We start from the raw sequence: 21,087 nt of genomic DNA, 5'->3' as shown, positions 1-21,087 counted from the left end.
AACATATTTTTTTAAAAATCCACGTTTTTTGGTGCTTAAAAAAATTTTAAAAATCCACGTTTGTTGGTACTTAAAAAAACATTTTTTTTTAAAATTCCACGTTTGTTGGTACTTTAAAATATTTTTTAAAAAGTCCACGATTGTTAATTATTTGCAAAATGTTCTTTTTTTTAAATCCACGTTTGTTAAAAATTTGGAAAATATTTTAAAAAAATCCAAGTTTGTTAATAATTTTGAAAATATTTTTAAAATATCCACGTATGTTAATAATTTGGAAAAATATTTTTTAAAAAATCCACGTTTGTTAATAATTGGAAAACATATTTTTTTTTTAAAAATCCTAGTTCGTTAGTCCTTTCCAAATATTTTCATTGACGCTTTGAGAAATTATTTATTAAACCCACGTTAGTTAATTCTTTGAATAAAACTTTTTTTTTTAAAATTCACCCTTAAAAAATATTCTTAAATCCACTTTAAAAATCTCTTTTAAAAAAGCCTTAAATTCCCCCTAATCACTTTATCAATTTTCTCATTGAACCTAAAAGCCAGTAAAATGAATAAAGATTTCTTATTCTTCCATCCTTCCATTTTATCTCGATTTCATTTTTACCTCTACCTCCCCCCAAAAAAGTAAAACTAAATTAAGTTATTCGTATATTGAAAGTTTTACGCTCTAATTCGTAATATTGCAGTACTTTCAACAGTGAAGGAGAGTTTATTTTCAGTTTCTTTGACATTAAAAAAAGGTAAGAACAACAACAAAGACTGGGAAATACTAAGAGTTACAACAAGTGCAACAGTAACAACAACAAACCCTATTATAAAAATCTATTTTATCTGCCATTTTAAGGCAGATGTGACGGAAATAAAAAAGTCTGTCAGCAAAAACCCTAGGAAAACGTAACCATTGATAGGAAATAATTCAACAAAAAATGAAATTTTATCCAAAAGATTGGATTTTTTCAATACCCTACTCATGATGGTGAAGAATTTATAGGTATGACGATACATAGTTTGCATGGTGAAAATTAAACAATTTATTCGGTTGTAATTGGCATCAATAAGCAGATCCGTAATGAATAAAGAGGTTATAAGTCACAATTTACATAAGGAAATTTTTCTTCCGATAATTTTCAGCTTGTTGGAGAGGAGGTAAGGCTAGCACTTCAACTTTCAATACTCTTTCTTACCGACAAACTGAGCATTGCTCAAAAGAAAATGGCATAAGATAAATTGTGAATTATGTATATATACATAAATATTTCTCAGGAATATCTTAATGATTTATACCCTTGTTGCAAAGAGTCCATACCAATTGAATTCATAGATTCATCATCGTCTTGTGCATTTGCAAAGTATTCTTAAATTTAAACAACAATCCCCTATTAAATCCCAATCCATTTTGCAAACCCTACACACATTGTGATGACGAATTTGCAAACAAACAAACAGCGCCTGCATATTGAAGAAAATGGAAAGTTTTTCCAATGCAACAGCAGCGACAAGAAAAAGCAATAAAATTGATTGTATTTAAGTTTGCATAAGAATACCAAAAAAGAAAAAGAAGGACAATGGAAGAGAACTCGGTGAGATAAGTGAAAACGGCGAGGTGCCATTCAATATAACAATAACAAGTTTTTGTCAAATTGCTAAAAGCTTCAAGTTTTTTGCTTAAATTCAATTTTTTACTTAAATGATTCTAAGGGTATGAGAGGTACAAAAAGCTTGGTTGGAATATATGTGGTTATTGGCTTTTGCAGGGATGTGCACCCCATGCGTCCTGTTAAAAGTATGTTTATAGAAAACCTGGCAATGGTTTAAAAACATGTTTCCCACAAGAATTTCAGAATGAAACAATAGAAATTTTTTTGGAATATCTAAGGAGGACAATGTCCCAAACGTCATACAATGTTTTTTTTTTTTGAATAAAATGCGCAAAAAAATTAGTTTTTCAAAAGATTTTAAAATTCTTGGAGAGGACATAATAATCATGGATTTATTAAAAAATATATGGGGAATTCCAAGTGAAATCGGACAGTTCGGAGAAAAGTAATTTTTGATTTCAATTGTTTTTGGTTCAATTTATGCTCCTAGCCAACATAACATTTTAGTATATTTTAAAATTATTTTTTGACCAACGGTACAGAGATATCGCCTATTGAAATTATCACATTTTTAAAGAACTATGTTAAAATAAATACTCATAACTTCTTTAATATTGGTCCAAATGGGACCATCTTTTTTTTGATTTGTTTGTTTTTTTATCAGCTATCGAAAGAAATATTTAAAAGAAAAATGCACAGTGGGCTTCAATGCAATTTTCGGGATTTAATATTTAAAATCAATTTTTAAACATGATTGCACCCTTCGATTTTTTCAAAAAAAATTTATGTTAAACTACGTTCAATTACAACAATTTTAAGCCCTATGTGCTAATGGGATTTGGACGATTACTATTTTTTCTGAATTTTTTAAAATTTGTCAATACAATTTTTCCTTTATACCTTTGTCCAAAATTTGTATTTCCTGTATTTGTGAAGCTAAGAGTACATATTTATCATTATATTAGCACATAGGGCTTAAAATTTTTGTAATTGAACGTAGTTTAACATACATTTTTTTTGAAAAAATCGAAGGGTGCAATCATGTTTAAAAATTGATTTTAAATATTAAATCCCGAAAATTGAATTGAAGCCCACTGTGCATTTTTCTTTTAAATATTTCTTTCGATAGCTGATAAAAAACAAACAAATCAAAAAAAGATGGTCCCATTTGGAGCAATATTAAAGAAGTTATGAGTATTTCTTTGCATGTAGTTTTTACAGAATTTCACTTTTTCAAGGCGCGATATCTCTGGAACCGTTAGTCAAAAAAAATTTAAAATATACTAAAATGTTTTGTTAATCAGCAGCATCGCCACAGAAAAAATTAAGGAAATCAAAAACCTCATCTTGAAAAAGTGTCCGATTTCACTCAGAAATCCCCATATATTTTCGACAAACGCCCCTGAATGGGCCACTTGCTTCTGTCATATAAATAAATGGAACCCGATTATATTTGAAGTTTAATGATATGGGGCTTCCTTTCCGAGTCCGAACGGTGTGCCACACCACTTCCCAGCAAAAAGTCGGACACCATATGAGCCGAATAACGCTTAACAAAATAATAAAGTATCAAGACATCAAGGCAAAAACATTTATTTTTCTCTTTACTATGTAATAAGTAACGGTGGGACAGAGTGTGGAGTACAAAACGAAAGTTCTGAGTTCAACGCTCCCCGGCTAACGAGGTTTTCGTTAAAAACAACGCGAAGAATTGTTGATACAAATAGTTTAAAGTTTAAAGGACCCCTTACTTTCGTAAGCCCATCGCAGTGTGTAGTTTGTTTAGCTACAAATCAGAAGTTCTCACCTTCAATCCCAGCAGCGGGCAAAATATAAATGTGGAGTGTGGTGAAAAGTTACAAGTGATGGAAAAGTGACCCTAAACATTGAAACGTGTGGATGTCCAAATTTCTGGAAATATTGGCGTCCCCTAGCAAAATAAAGTCATGTTCACAACGACTACCCAGGATTAAGGCGCAACTATGTGAATTTTTACTGAAGAGCTGCCTGAAGGAGTGGACGTACATAGTCCATCAAGGAATTGAATCTTATTTTGGAAGTTATCGTGCAAATCAACCATATGATAATGTTTTTTTTTACCTTTGCACCATTATGTCAGGAAGCATTTACTTGCCCACGAAAAGCGTTATATCGTTGTAATCCGAATCACAAGGACTATATTCGATGGAAATTTCAAAGCGAACTTGGAACAACCCTTAAACTACACATACGCGATAAATTGAAACTTTTGTGAGGGAAGTACCAACAAGGAGTTGTCCTAAGTAGATCATATTCGAACTTGATTCACGTTTGAGAGAAATATTACGATGTGCAAAGGTTGCACCATTGTCAGTCAATCCTTCCGATAGGTATCATGCCCATTGGGTATTTTAGTTGATCATTGTAGGATTTTTAGAGCTTTTGAAGCATTATGTACATCGTTGTTATCAGAAACGTTCATCGAACAGCCCTTAAATTGCATCCAGTGAAAATTCGACATTTATGGGCGATGTACCCGAAGGTGTGCTATATATAGCCACCATAAATGTCAAAAGTCGTAACTAACAAAATAGTAATTTTACAGGAGAACCAAAAAACTTTATAAAATGAAAAAACTGTTTTATGGAATATTGATCTTATGAAGGCGAGTATATGGAATATTATCAATCATATAGGCCATTACAACAAAATCTGCAATTTTCCAATGCGTTTTTCCATTTTCCAAAACGCCTTTTCCTCAATAGGATCGTCATTTTTAACGTAGAAGCTTGCAATTTTGCAAGAGCATGTATTTTAGTCTTATGCATTAGATTCAATCAAAAAACTAATTTTACCTTTTTTTGATGTATGGTTGGAAGAAATTTGCAAAATGTGCAAAATTTCGGCTAAATCGAATAAACAATTCTAAATTGTTAGATGGTGTCGGTATATTTGTGGGTCATTATCTCAGTAAGTATGGACAGACTTTCACCTAAAAAATGTTCCTTCGTAATAGGCGACGCAAGGGCAATCTGCTGCAAAAAAAAAATCAAAATTCAAGAAACATGTCTTGAATCGTACTCTGTGAACAATTTTGAAAATTTCTTTTGTTTTAGTATTGTTCGGCTACAGGCTTTTTTAATAAAAAGACTTGATGTTCTATGTTTTCAAGTTTTCTTTATTTCCAATATTTCGATTGGAGTCTCCAATCATCTTCAGGGAACTACAATAATTGCACATTACAAAAGGTTTGCTTGAGAGGAATAAAAATAAAAACTTACTTAAAGGAAGTAATGGATGTTTACTGCCCAAAACACTTTCTTTAACTAAAGTTTTGTGAATCTGTATTTATTTACTAAGTGTCTGCAATTGTCAGTGTCTGTTTTATAGTTTAATCGTTTGTTTGTAGGTGTGTTGATTATGTGTAGCATCTCGAGAGTCAAGCGTTTGTGATAGTTTTTCTCTTGAGCTAATATTTTGACGTCGTCGAAATCAGGGACGTGTCCTGTGAGGGTGCAGTGCGCCGCTAGCGCAGTTTTTTGCTTCAGGGGTTTGTTACGGGATTTATGGTCAGATTTATGTGATGATGTTTGAAAATTGAAAATTTGTTGGTGAGGTACCAGATGGTGTAGAGCGATATAGTCTATATTCAAACCTCATCTATGTCTGGAAGAAATATTACTCCCTTATCCCTTATTATCGAAAAAAAAAATTGAACTTTCGTGTGGTCTTTCGGTCTTTGAACTTGATCCAAGTTTTTACAAAATATTTTATAGTGCAAAGTTTTGACCAAGTCTGTTGACCCATTCAAGGGTTATCATGCGTCCTAGCTAGTAGGGATAGGGCTAATTCGTCTCCAAATTATCTGAAAGGGATTGTGAGAAAGTCAGTTATAGTTTTTTGTGGGGTTTTTCAGACATAAACCACTATAACTTAGCCATTTGTCAACCGATTTAAAAAAATAATAACTTGTTCCAAAGATATTATTCACCTCTTTAAAGGAAAGACGGATCAAGAGAAATCCGTTGTCAAAAAAGAAGATATGTCCGTTTAAATTTGAAAATGTAAGAAACCCAGATTTTCACTACTTTTACCGTTATAAAAAATAAAACGAAGTGAGCCAAACGAACTAAAGGCATTTTCGTTGTCCATGGATTCCAGCACGATAGAATTTTGCATCAACTTTTGTAGCACAGTTCCATTTATCGACATTTTCCGAAAAGTTTGCACCTTCTCAAGGCCAAAACTGCCTGAAGGAGCGTTCCAATGCTTTTGCGATGTATTAGAGAGTTCTTAATTACTGTCTTGGCTACCATTTTTGTCTGTGTTTGGGATCGAAAATCTCAATGGTTTGGCCGTTATATGCTAAAATGTCCAAAAAACGTGGATAAAAAACTTAAAGTCAAAATCGGGAGGCTCGATGTTCACCGTAGACATATGGTCTAGTAGACTTTTTTCCTCAGTTCAATCCCAGGAATCAGAAACGCGAAGGACCCTTTAAGGGTTTTTTTCCTTCCATACAAATCGCCCCGGCCTAGTATATACACTTTCATACGGGCAAAATGTGCCTCATCGATATAATGGGTTTAGACCCCATGTATGTTTGGACGAAATGTGTTGCAGACAATTAGGAGTCGATTTAGCAATGTCCGTCCGTCTGTCTACCTGTCTGGCTGGCTGGAGCGCAAGACAACTCTCGAACGGATCAACCGATTTGGTCCAAAATTTGGCTTTCGTTATATTTTGCCCAAACTTAGTTTAAGTTCGAAGATGAGCTATATCGGTCCACTCCTTCCTACAAAAGTTCGAAAATGTTCAGAAAAATTGTGCGCACGATAACTCTTGAAGGAAGTAACAGATTTGATCCATACTTTGCACATCGTGAATTTTCTACCAGACTTACATGAGGTTCCAACCCACTCCCTCAGGTACCTCCCACACAAAATTTCGGATAAGTTCACATAAGGACCTGCTCTCAAATCGCTATGATTTTTGTTGCAACAACTTGTATTCACTACCCCCATATGACGGTCTAAGTTTCATCAGGGGCAAGTCCATACTTCCTGAGAAAATAGCCTGAAAGATGCAAAAAGCCCCTATGACACCGTGTGTAGTGGTTGGAGCGCAAGATAACTCTCGAACGGATCTGCCGATTCCGTCCAAAATTTTGCATTCGTAATATTTTGCCTAAACATAGTTTAAATTCGAAGATAAGCCATATCGGTCCACTCCTTCAGTTACCTCCCCACAAAAGTTCAAAAATGTTCGGAAAAATTGTGCGTACGATAAATCTGGAAGGGAGTGACCGATGTAATCCATACTTTGCACATCCTAATATATCTACCAGATATAGATCAGGTTCGTATATGAACTATATTCGTCTACACCTTCTGGTACCTCTCACTCAAAATTTTCGGATAAGTTCACTTTAAGACCTGCTCTCGAATCACTTTGATTTTTGTTGAAGCTCTTTGCATTCGTTACCTCCATTACGACGGTAAAAGTTTTTGTCTGGGGTAAGAACATATTTCTTGGGAAAACACAGCGAAAAGTGTAAAAAAAACCTATGTCACCATATGTGGAGGTCGGAGAGCACGATAACTCTGGAACTGTTCAACCGATTTGGTCCAAAATTTGGTCTTCGTCATATTATATCCAAACTTAGTTTCACCGGTCCACAACTTCCGATACTTTTCCCCAATATTAAAAAAATGTCACTAAAATGCTAGGACGATATCACTTGAATGGGGCAAGCAATTTGGTCCAAACTTTGGATCTCCTAATATTTTATCAGAATTTAGTTTAACTTCTAAAATGACCCACCCTAAAGGTATCTCCCCCACAAAAGTTCAACATTTGTATCTTAGTGCAGTTAACTCCTAATCCACATTTTTGTCGGCATGTTCAAATGTCCAAACAGGGACACACAATTCTGAAGAGAAGAGAGAGAAAATAGTTAGAAAGATTTAAAATACCCCTATGACACCTTGTGTAGTGCCTGATGCGCACCATAACTCTCGAACGGATCAGCCGAATCGGCCCACAATTTGGACTTCGAATCCCTTTGTTTTTGGTTGTAACAACATGTGTTCGCATGTACGACGGTACATGTTTTTTCAGGGGTAAGTCCTTACTTCTTGAGATAATGGCTCAAAATCTCCAAAAAAGCCTGCCGGCACCAACTAAGCTGGGTAGTATGAAAGATAACCCTCGAAGGGAGAAACCGATTTAGTCCAAACGTTCTACATCGTATTATGTAGACGTCAGAAGTATTGAGTGTTACTTCTTTTCTTTAGGTCCCAGGCTGAGGGTATATCTCTGTCGGCCAAGTCGACTGATACTTTTTTACTTGTTTTTTCTTATTTATATTGAAATAAATACATTTGTTATTGTCAATTAAAACAAGTAATAAAGTATCAGTCGACAGAGATATACCCTCAGCCTGTGTGGATTGAAATACTTTTTTTTCTAAAAAAAAAACTTACGTATTTAGGGGGGTCTTCAAAACAATATGGATAGGATTAAACCGCAAAAATTTGCGGGGATATCGATAGATAGGGCTTTTTTAAACTGAGTTTGGACAATATTTAGAGTACCATTTTAGCGAATATTTCGAACTTTTGTGGGGAGGTATCGGAATATTCGAAGAAATATTACGATATCCAAAGTGTGGACGAACGCAGTATTCGGTTCGAGTTCACCAGTCACGACATATGGTGCCATAGGGGGTTTTTACAACTTTCGGGCTTTTTTCTCAAGAAGTATGGACTTTTACTATCGTAATTGAGGCAGCGAATGCAAGTTGCTTCAACAAAAATCAAAGTGATCCGAGAGCAGGTCCTAAAGTGAATTTATCCAAAAATGTGTGTGGGAGGTACCCGACGGAGTGGACAAATATAGTCCATATTCAAACCTGACTTATACCTGGTAGTTATATTAGGATGCGTAAAGTATGGACCAAATCTGTCACTCCCATCAAGAGTTATCGTACGCACAATTTTTCAGAACATTTTTGAACTTTTGAAGGAGTGGACCGATATGGCTTATCTTCGAACTTGAACTAATTTTGGACAAAACATTACGAAGGCCAATCGGCAGATCCGTTCGAGAGTTATCTTTCGCTCCAATAGCTACACACGGTGTCATAGGGTTGTTTTTGAACTTACAGGCTATTTTGTCAGGAAGTATGGGCCTGCCCCTGATGAAACGTGTACCGTCGTATGGGGGGCTGTGAGTACAAGTTGTTACAACAAAAATCAAAGCGTTTGGAGAGCTGTTCCTAAACTGAACTTTTTCAAAATTTTGTGTGGGAGGTACCCGAAGAAGTGGAGCGATTAAGTCCATATTGGAACCTCATGTAAGTCTGGTAGAAATTTCAGGATGTGCAAAGCATGGACTAAATCGGTTACTCCGTTCAAGAGTAAATTTTCCGAAAATTTTCGAACTATTGTGGGGGAGGTACCCGAAGGAATGGACCGATATGGCTCACCTTCGAACTTAAACTAAGTTTATGCAAAATATTGCGATACCCAACATTTGGTTCGAATCGGTTGATCCGTTCCAGAGTTATCGTGCGCACCAGCCAGCCAGACAGACAGACGGACGGACATTGCTAAATCAACTCCAAATTGTCTGAAACGGATTTCGTCGAAACATACTTGTGGTCTAAAACCATTATTTCGATGAGGAACATTTCGCCTGTATGAAAGTATAGCCTTTCTAGCCTAAAGGCTGAGGGTATAATTAACGGACGAGTTGGTACCCTAGCGGAATGGGGCGAGAGTAATAAACAGCAAGACAACGAGCGGTACCCTAGTGGCCAATAATAAAACTAAACAACGGCATCATACAATCAGCTGGACGAACCACGTTAGCATACAATCAGCTGGGTTAGCTGTGTTGGTGTGATGGCTAGCCACCACCAACGGGTATAAAAGGAGGTTGCCAACAGACAATCGAGGCAGCCGTCTGTTGATGGCTGGCGTGCTAAGTGAGGTTTATACCGTTCCCCTGGCAAAGTGGAAGTAGAGTTGAGCAAAAGCCGCCTCCAACTATTCCTGCCATCAGCATTCATCGGGTAGTGGCTGTGCTAAAGCAACCGCCAACTGTCCTACCGTCAGTACAAACACATACAATGGTTTATATGGAGTTTTCTAGTATTTATTTCATAAGATTCCGAACTTTAGAGAACTTTATAGTCAGATAGCTTTTTTTAACATGTGCAAGGTAGGAGTGCTTATCATTGCATCACGCTGTTAAATTTTTCCAGAATGACATTGGGGAAAGGTGCACTCAACAGGGTATATTTTTTTCAAATTCTAATTTTTTAAAAAATTATGTATTTAATTTATGTATAAATTAGTTTATGTGAAATAAAATATTTTATTGAATAAATTTTGACTTATTTTATAATTTAAACACAAAAATATGTGTTTTTCGTAACTACCAAAACATGTGGTGTCCGGTTTATCGAGACTATACTGTATATACAAATGTTAAACGGACGGAAGGGGACGGTAGGACAACAATCCTACCAACCTAACAAAAAAAAAAAAACAATGAGCACAATATCTGTTAAAATTTCCGAGAAATAGCTATTTCTTTCTACAGAAACTTTCAAAAATTGCATATTTTCCCAAATATAGGAAAAGAGTTATCTTTAAGGGCCCACACCTTCCAATATTTTTATCTAATTTTTTGGTTACCTTAGTTGCAATATGTTTGCTATCGAATCCTATGTAAAAATTAAATATTAGTATGCTTAGCATTACACCAAGGAGGGATCTAGAAAACCAGTTGGAAATATACTGTCCATAGACAGTCTTCCCAGTATAGGAGGCTTTTACACAAATTGTAAAATACCTATTTTCATATGAGATTTTATAAAGGTCTCCTATCGAGAGAGGTCTTCTTTCTCTTTCTTTTAAAGATGCTTCTTTAACGATAGTTCTGAAAAATTTACATATATAAGCCCTTTTGAAGGGTCTTCTATGTCAAAATTATGCATTTTAAATATAATAATATTAATAATAATATTTAAAATTTACCCATTTTTTCATTTACTTCCCCATGGAATTGAATTTCAATTTCCTTCCCTATTCTCTGCAATTAATAAACGTCATTTAAAACATAGTCGTCTACTTGACTTCGCTAAATGTCTTTATTTAAAATTTAATAAAGTCATTTTGCATAGTGACTTCTTTTGGAAAATCTCTTCTCTAACCGTTTTTCGCTTTGCGCCTTGTCTTACACCCAATCCCAGTAGATTTGTTTGTACGTATGTATGTACATAATGTACATAGCACGTCTTTAATTTATTATTTATCACTTTGTGTCGTGCTATTGCCATTAAGCGTTCGAATGTCTAAAAATAAAAATGTCACACAAAAGTGACATAAGGAATGGCAGCTAAATACTCTGCTACTACTGTTCTTGTCGCTGCTACTGTTGTCCCTTACTGCTGGCTTAGCATTATTTCATGGAGTAATTTTGTTATCTCTGAATTTGATTTTGCTTTTTTTCCTTTTTTACATTTTACAGACGTCTCTATCTACCACCAAGTCATTTGTATCTATTTGTGTTCAATTTTTTATTCACTCCCTTTTATCGATATTGTTCTTGTCTCTTCTCTTTATTTTCCCAGCAGCCCATGATACGGATTCACGTTATTTAACTGCCGAAGAACAAAGCCGTGAATTGACACGCAGCATTCGACGTGAAGTTGCTAAACTCTCAGAGCAATGGAATAATCTCATTGATAAATCTGACAATTGGAAACATCGTTTAGATGAATACATGACGGTAAGTTGTAGAAGATTGTAATTTTTTTTCGTAAATGTTTTATTTATAGTAAAATGAAAATGATGGAAAGAGGGAGGGGGAGATATAAAGATGGTCATCAAAAAATTGTGAATTTCGTTTTTGATATATTTTTTTCTTTTAAACGAAAGCAAAGAGTTTGAGTGGACTCTTGGATTTGGAAATTGTGAACATTTTGTCTAGATTTTTAGCATGGTTTTCAATTTAAAACTATATCCGTTTTCAGTTAATTATAATACTACTAAAAATGTCCTCCATAATGGAGAGGAAAGAATTTAATTTCAATTCCAATGCCAAACATTCTTTACTCCAAGTAACAAAACTATTTTTGTTGGATTTTTGCAATCTCTTGTTGCTGGGATTTCATTTTAATAGCTTGTTTTTGCCTTTGGTTGGGAAAACTTCAGATTTGTTGTTTTCATGTGGTTTTTCACATCAGCATCAGTTTACTGAAATCAACTCAAGCCAAAAACACACTCACACGCACTGAACATGACAGAGAGGAAATTCCAAACTTTATTATGTGCAAAAAATGTACTTAGTTTATGTAATGCAAACACATATACATACATACACACATGATGGTGATGGTGTTGTTAATGCTGGTGTTACTATCTCTGTGCAGCTAGCTACCAGCAGCATTGTTGCTGTTATCATCAACAGTGTCCTTGCACTGGCAGCTTTTAATGGTTGTTCTGCCATGATTTTATTTTTGCTAAAAATACCAATGGTAGAGGTCACTTGGCTCTTTCATGCTGCCAGCCATCCATTCGCTTCACTCGTGTTGGTTGAACTTCTCCCATTTGGGAACAACAACAAATTCCATACCAAAAAACTACAAAACATAACAAAATCTCATTTTAATTTTACTTTTCATCCCATTTAACATTTCATTTGTGGTTTACCAAAATTCCTCCCTACTACCCTCCCTTTTTCCCACCAGCACCCAATAAATGCTTAGTTTGTGAGTTCCTCATTTGTGTTGGTGTTTTTATTTGCAGTTTGGAATTTGCATCATTTGGAGAAATGTTGTTGTTGTTTTTTGAAATAAAACAACAAATCTTTGTTTTTTTTTTTTGAAATGTTAAAAAGCCGGATCAGGGTTAATTCAAGGGAATTCCTGACATTTAACATTGGGGGCGGGGAGTGTTGAATATGTGTTAATTGTTATTGTGGGCAAGACAAAGTTCTTGTTATTGTTTTTTCTTGTTTTGGCCAGTAACAATTAAAGCTTTAGTTTTCAATTTGCCAAGAAGTGGAACAATTCAAAACAAAATTCCGAAATGAAAATAAAAAATAAAAACTTTTATTATTATTCGTTTAAGATTTAAGAAGTACAAGATCTGCACAGTGGCCTATGAAAACTATTCAAAAAATTTTATAGGCCACTGTGGCCTATGAAGAAATTTCTATAAAATTAAATAGGTCACTGTGGCCTAAGGAACATTTTCTATACAATTTTATAGAAAAAAATTATATAAAATGTTATAGGTCACTGTGGTCTATGAAAAATTTTCTACAAAAAACTGTGGTCTATGAAAAATTTTCTTTAAAATTTTATAGACAACTGTGGCCTATGAAAAATTTTCTATAAAATTTTATAGGCCACGGTGGCCTATGAAAAATTTTCTATAAAATTTTTTGAAATTTTATAGGCCACTGTGGCCTATGAAATTTTTTCTATAAAATTGTATAGACCACTGTGGCCTATGAAATATTTTCTATAAAATTTTATAGGCCACTGTGGCCTATGAAAAAATTTCTTTAAAATTTTATAGACCACTGTGGCCTTTGAAAAATTTTCTATACAATTTTATAGGCCACTGTGGCCTATGAAAAAATGTCTATAAAATTTTATAGGCCACTGTGGCCTATGAAAAAATTTCTATAAAATTTTATAGGCCACTGTGGCCTATGAAAACGTTTCTATAAAATTTTATAGGCCACTGTGGCCTATGAAAAAATTGCTATAAAATTTTATATGCCACTGTGGCCTATGAAGAAATTTCTATAAAATTAAATAGGTCACTGTGGCCTAAGGAACATTTTCTATACAATTTTATAGAAAAAAATTATATAAAATGTTATAGGTCACTGTGGTCTATGAAAAATTTTCTATAAAAAACTGTGGTCTATGAAAAATTTTCTTTAAAATTTTATAGACAACTGTGGCCTATGAAAAATTTTCTATAAAATTTTATAGGCCACGGTGGCCTATGAAAAATTTTCTATAAAATTTTTTGAAATTTTATAGGCCACTGTGGCCTATGAAAAATTTTCTTTAAAATTTTATAGGCCACTGTGGCCTATGAAAATTTTTCTATAAAATTTTATAGGCCACTGTGGCCTATGAAAAATTTTCTATAAAATTTGATAGGCCAATGTGGCCTATGATAAATTTTCTGTAAAATTGTATAGGTCACTGTGGCCTATGAAACATTTTCTATAACTTTTATAGGCTACTGTGGCCTATGAAAAATTTTCTATAACATTTTATAGGCCACTGTGGCCTATGAAAAATTTTCTATAACATTTTATAGGCCACTGTGGCCTATGAAAAATTTTCTATAAAATTTTATAGGCCACTGTGGCCTATGAAATTTTTTCTATAAAATTGTATAGACCACTGTGGCCTATGAAATATTTTCTATAAAATTTTATAGGCCACTGTGGCCTATGAAAAAATTTCTTTAAAATTTTATAGACCACTGTGGCCTTTGAAAAATTTTCTATAAAATTTTATAGGCCACTGTGGCCTATGAAAAAATGTCTATAAAATTTTATAGGCCACTGTGGCCTATGAAAAAATTTCTATAAAATTTTATAGGCCACTGTGGCCTATGAAAACGTTTCTATAAAATTTTATAGGCCACTGTGGCCTATGAAAAAATTGCTATAAAATTTTATATGCCACTGTGGCCTATGAAAAATGTTCTATCAAATTGTATAGGCCACTGTGGCCTATAAAAAGTTTCTATAAAATTTTAGAGGACACTGTTGCCTATGAAACATTTTCTACAAAATTTTATAGGCCAGTGTGGCCTATGAAAAATGTTCTACAAAATTTTATAGGCCACTGTGGCATATGAAAATTTTTCTATAAAATTGTATAGGCCACTGTGGCCTATGACAAATTTTTCTATAAAATATTTTATGCCACTGTGGCCTATGACAAATTTTTCTTTAAAATTTTATAGGCCACTGTGTCCTATGAAAAATGTTCTATAAATTTGTATAGGCCACTGTGGCCTATGAAAAATTTCCTATAAAATTGTATAGGCCACTGTGGCCTATGAAAAATTTTCTTTAAAATTTTATAGGCCACTGTGGCCTATGAAAAATTTTCTATAAAATTTTATAGGCCACTGTGGCCTATGAAAAATTTTCTATAAAATTTTATAGGCCACTGTGGCCTATGAAAAATTTTCTATAAAATTTTATAGGCCACTGTGAAAAGTTTTCTATACAATGTTATAGGCCACTGTGGCCTATGAAAAATTTCCTATAAAATTTTATAGGCCACTGTGGCCTATGAAAAATTTTCTTTAAAATTTAATAGACCACTGTGGCCTATGAAAAATTTTCTTTAAAATTTAATAGACCACTACGACCTATGAAAATTTTTCTATAAAATTTTATAGGCCACTGTGGCCTATGAAAAATTTTGTATAAAATTTTATAGGCCACTGTGGCCTATGAAAAATTTTCTATAAAATTTTATAGGCCACTGTGAAAAGTTTTCTATAAAATTTTATAGGCCGCTGTGGCCTATGAAAAAATTGCTATAAAATTTTATATGCCACTGTGGCCTATGAAAAATGTTCTATAAAATTGTATAGGCCACTGTGGCCTATAAAAAGTTTCTATAAAATTTTAGAGGACACTGTTGCCTATGAAACATTTTCTACAAAATTGTATAGGCCAGTGTGGCCTATGAAAAATGTTCTACAAAATTTTATAGGCCACTGTGGCTTATGAAAATTTTTCTATAAAATTGTATAGGCCACTGTGGCCTATGACAAATTTTTCTATATAAATGGATTGCTGCAGATGGATATTTCTGCAGGGATATTTGTTGTCGGTTGGATATTTGTGTCGCCATAAGCTTTTTACGTGAACAATTTGTAGTTCACCTGTATTTGGGTCTTTGGCCTGTCGCAGAATACTATTGAATGGAAGTATCCCTCCCATTGTATTGCATTTCGATTTTATAATTCATTCACATTTTTCCGATTACAGTTGTGTGCAGCAGGTACAGGTGTTTTAAGGCTGGGGGATTTGTTTGTTAGCATGGATCATGAAACGTAATTGGAATTAAATAACAATTGGTGCACCCAAACCCAAGGGAGAGAGATGGGTGAAATATTATTATAAATAATGTTATTTAAAGAGGTTGTTTTTAACATAATTGAAAATTCTTGAATAAAATCAGGCCACAGTGACGTATGAAAAATTTTCTAATAAATTTTATAGGCCACTGTGGCCTATGAAAAATGTTCTATAAAATTGTATAGGCCACTGTGGCCTATGAAAAATTTTCTATAAAATTTTATAGGCCACTGTGGCCTATGAAAAATTTTCTATAACATTTTATATGTCACTGTGGCCTATGAAAAATGTTCTAAAAAATTTTATAGGCCTAAGGAAAATTTTGTACAAAATGTTATAGGTCACTGTTGCCTATGAAAATGTGTCTATAAAATTTTAGAGATCACTGTGGCCTATGAAAATTTTTCTATAAAATTTTATAGGCCACTGTGGCCTATGAAAAATTTTCTATAAAATTTTTAGGCCACTGAGCATTTATTAATTTTATATGAAAAAATTTTTATAGAAAATTTTCCATAGGCCACAGTGGCCTATAAAATTTTATAGAAAATTTTTCATAGGCCACAGTGGCCTATAAAATTTTATTGAAAATTTTTCATAGGCCACAGTGGCCTATAAAATTTTATAGAAAATTTTTCATAGGCCACAATGGCCTATAAAATTTTATAGAAAATTTTTCATAGGCCACAGTGGCCTATAAAATTTTATAGAAAATTTTTCATAGGCCACAGTGGCCTATAAAATTTTATAGAAAATTTTTCATAGGCCACAGTGGCCTATAAAATTTTATAGAAAATTTTTCATAGGCCACAGTGGCCTATAAAATTTTATAGAAAATTTTTCATAGGCCACAGTGGCCTATAAAATTTTATAGAGAATTTTTCATAGGCCACAGTGGCCTATAAAATTTTATAGAACAGTTTTCATAGGACACAGTGGCCTATAAAATTTTATAGAACATTTTTCATAGGCCACAGTGGCCTATAAAATTTTATAGAAAATTGTTCATAGGCCACAGTGGCCTGTAAAATTTTATAGAAAAATGTTCATAGGCCACAGTGGCCTATAACATTGTATAGAAAACTTTTCACAGTGGCCTATAAAATTTTATAGAAAAATTTTCATAGGCCACAGTGGCCTATAAAATTTTATAGAAAAATTTTCATAGGCCACAGTGGCCTATAAAATTTTATAGAAAAATTTTCATAGGCCACAGTGGCCTATAAAATTTTATAGAAAATTTTTCATAGGCCACAGTGGCCTATAAAATTTTATAGAAAATTTTTCATAGGCCACAGTGGCCTATACAATTTTATAGAAAATTTTTCATAGGCCACAGTGGCCTATAAAATTTTATAGAAAATTTTTCATAGGCCACAGTGGCCTATAAAATTTTATAGAAAATTTTTCATAGGCCACAGTGGCCTATAAAATTTTATTGAAAATTTTTCATAGGCCACAGTGGCCTATAAAATTTTATAGAAAATTTTTCATAGGCCACAATGGCCTATAAAATTTTATATAAAATTTTTCATAGGCCACAGTGGCCTATAAAATTTTATAGAAAATTTTTCATAGGCCACAGTGGCCTATAAAATTTTATAGAAAATTTTTCATAGGCCACAGTGGCCTATAAAATTTTATAGAAAATTTTTCATAGGCCACAGTGGCCTATAAAATTTTATAGAGAATTTTTCATAGGCCACAGTGGCCTATAAAATTTTATAGAACAGTTTTCATAGGACACAGTGGCCTATAAAATTTTATAGAACATTTTTCATAGGCCACAGTGGCCAATAAAATTTTATAGAAAATTGTTCATAGGCCACAGTGGCCTGTAAAATTTTATAGAAAAATGTTCATAGGCCACAGTGGCCTATAACATTGTATAGAAAACTTTTCACAGTGGCCTATAAAATTTTATAGAAAAATTTTCATAGGCCACAGTGGCCTATAAAATTTTATAGAAAATTTTTCATAGGCCACAGTGGCCTATAAAATTTTATAGAAAATTTTTCATAGGCCACAGTGGCCTATAAAATTTTATAGAAAATTTTTCATAGGCCACAGTGGCCTATAAAATTTTATAGAAAAATTTTCATAGGTCGCAGTGGTTTATTACATTTTAAAGAAACTTTTTCATAGGCCACAGTGGCCTATAAAATTTTATAAAAAATTTTTCATAGGCCACAGTGGCCTATAAAATTTTATAGAAAATTTTTCATTGGCCACAGTGGCCTATAAAATTTTATAGAAAATTTTTCATTGGCCACAGTGGCCTATAAAATTTTATAGAAAATTTTTCATTGGCCACAGTGGCCTATAAAATTTTATAGAAAATTTTTCATAGGCCACAGTGGCCTATAAAATTTTATAGAAAATTTTTCATAGGCCACAGTGGCCTATAAAATTTTATAGAAAATTTTTCATAGGCCACAGTGGCCTATAAAATTTTATAGAAAATTTTTCATAGGCCACAGTGGCCTATAAAATTTTATAGAAAATTTTTCATAGGCCACAGTGGCCTATTAAATTTTATAGAAAATTTTTCATAGGCCACAGTGATCTCTAAAATTTTATAGACACATTTTCATAGGCAACAGTGACCTATAACATTTTGTACAAAATTTTCCTTAGGCCTATAAAATTTTATAGAACATTTTTCATAGGCCACAGTGGCCTATAAAATTTTATAGAATATTTTTCATAGGCCACAGTGGCCTATAAAATTTTATAGAAAATTTTTCATTGGCCACAGTGGCCTATAAAATTTTATAGAAAATTTTTCATAGGCCACAGTGGCCTATAAAATTTTATAGAAAATTTTTCATAGGCCACAGTGGCCTATAAAATTTTATAGAAAATTTTTCATAGTCCACAGTGGCCTATAAAATTTTATAGAAAATTTTTCATAGGCCACAGTGATCTCTAAAATTTTATAGACACATTTTCATAGGCAACAGTGACCTATAACATTTTGTACAAAATTTTCCTTAGGCCTATAAAATTTTTTAGAACATTTTTCATAGGCCACAGTGACATATAAAATGTTATAGAAAATTGTTCATAGGCCACTGTGGCATATAAAATTTTATAGAAACTTTTTCATAGGCCACAGTGGCCTATAAAATTTTATAAAAAATTTTTCATAGGCCACAGTGGCCTATAAAATTTTATAGAAAATTTTTCATTGGCCACAGTGGCCTATAAAATTTTATAGAAAATTTTTCATAGGCCACAGTGGCCTATAAAATTTTATAGAAAATTTTTCATAGGCCACAGTGGCCTATAAAATTTTATAGAAAATTTTTCATAGGCCACAGTGATCTCTAAAATTTTATAGACACATTTTCATAGGCAACAGTGACCTATAACATTTTGTACAAAATTTTCCTTAGGCCTATAAAATTTTTTAGAACATTTTTCATAGGCCACAGTGGCCTATAAAATTTTATAGAAAATTTTTCATAGGCCACAGTGGCCTATAAAATTTTATAGAAAATTTTTCATAGGCCACAGTGGCCTATAAAATTTTATAGAAAATTTTTCATAGGCCACAGTGGCCTATAAAATTTTATAGAAAATTTTTCATAGGCCACAGTGGCCTATAAAATTTTATAGAAAATTTTTCATAGGCCACAGTGGCCTATAAAATTTTATAGAAAATTTTCATAAGCCACAGTGGCCTATAAAATTTTATAGAAAATTTTTCATAGGCCACAGTGGCCTATAAAATTTTATAGAAAATTTTTCATAGGCCACAGTGGCCTATAAAATTTTATAGAAAATTTTTCATAGGCCACAGTGATCTCTAAAATTTTATAGACACATTTTCATAGGCAACAGTGACCTATAACATTTTGTACAAAATTTTCCTTAGGCCTATAAAATTTTTAGAACATTTTTCATAGGCCACAGTGACATATAAAATGTTATAGAAAATTTTTCATAGGCCACAGTGGCCTATACAATTTTATAGAACATTTTCATAGACCACAGTGGCCTATAAAATTTAATAGAAAATTTTTCATACGTCACTGTGGCCTGATTTTATTCCAAATCACCCATCCACCCATCTCTCTCCCTTGGGTTTGGGTGCACCAATTGTTATTTAATTCCAATTACGTTTCATGATCCATGCTAACAAACAAATCTCCAGCCTTAAAACACCTGTACCTGCTGCACACAACTGTAATCGGAAAAATGTGAATGAATTATAAAATCGAAATACAATACAATGGGAGGGATACTTCCATTCAATAGTATTCTGCGACAGGACAAAGACCCAAATACAGGTGAACTACAAATTGTTCACGTAAAAAGCTTATGGCGATACAAATATCCAACCGACAACAAATATCCCTGCAGAAATATCCATCTGTAGCAATCCATTTTAGCATATTTTGCAAACGTTTTTAGACACCCGCAACGCCCAATGAAATTTAAATGAAGCAGAAAGTTTTTCATAAGTTTTGCTGGGGGTAAATTACACTGTTATGAGTGGGTGGGTAACAATAAAGAGACTGTGAAAGTGCCATGATGGTGGGGAAAATGAGAGAGTAAGTGTTGCTATAGAACCAATGCTGGTTTTTAATTAATTGGATTAAAATGGCAATAAGAAACAAAAGCTAAGGCACAACAAACAAAAGCAAAAATGATTATTACAATAACAACAACAATAACCCTGACGCCGCTAATTGAAATGTAACAAATGTTAGAAATGTTCAGGAGTAGTAAAAGGAGGAGTGGTAGAATGAAAGATGAAGTACACAAAAATCATTGCCTAGGCGTTGGAATTTAATTGAGCCATAAAATATACAACCACCAGAATTCTCTGGCTGTCTGGCTGTCATAAATGACTTTAAAATTATAATTTAAAACAGGCAATCTCATAAGGCTCTGAAAATTTCAAGATTTGAAGTGAGCTTTAATTATACAACCTTTTAATTCAGGCATTCATTCATCAAAAGGTTGTGTTTGGAAGTTATTATGAATCTGACATTTACACTGAATGCTAATCAAATTATAAATATGAATAATTATTTTGTTTGAGATTTTACAAATCACATTTGAAATCTTATTTTTTTAAGAGACACAGAAGTTTGTGATGGCAATGAAATTAATTTGAAAATTATAGCACAATTAAATTCAATGAATGGAAGAATAAAGAATTATTTCAGAAAATTAAGAATTAGGCAGTGTCTTTTACAAATTTAAAAATAGCTCCCTAAGGTATGCTACAATTTTCTTTAAATTTGTGAATTTAGTGGACATTGGAAACTGAAAAACACAAAGGTCATTGGGGCTTAAAAAATCGCCGCTTAAATACTATTCCAACAAAAAATCGAACATAATT

General features: G+C 33.0%; 1 protein-coding gene across 13 annotated transcripts in view; it reads left to right on the top strand.

Annotated features, from left to right (window-relative positions):
- Dys (Dystrophin) overlaps window positions 1-21,087 on the top strand; it is a 917,866-nt gene that overhangs the window by 682,720 nt on the left and 214,059 nt on the right. For all 13 annotated transcript variants that reach the window (XM_073982338.1, XM_073982331.1, XM_073982322.1 and 10 more), the window contains one exon: window positions 11,227-11,384. In XM_073982338.1, the coding sequence (XP_073838439.1) occupies window positions 11,227-11,384 (158 nt within the window). The remainder of the gene's footprint in view (window positions 1-11,226; window positions 11,385-21,087) is intronic.

Source organism: Musca autumnalis, unplaced genomic scaffold (assembly GCF_047663935.1).
Source record: "Musca autumnalis isolate F117 unplaced genomic scaffold, ASM4766393v1 scaffold_1, whole genome shotgun sequence".
Taxonomy (NCBI): domain Eukaryota; kingdom Metazoa; phylum Arthropoda; class Insecta; order Diptera; family Muscidae; genus Musca; species Musca autumnalis.
The sequence above is the reverse complement of the archived record's forward strand: the minus strand, read 5'-3'. Positions and strand labels throughout refer to the sequence as shown.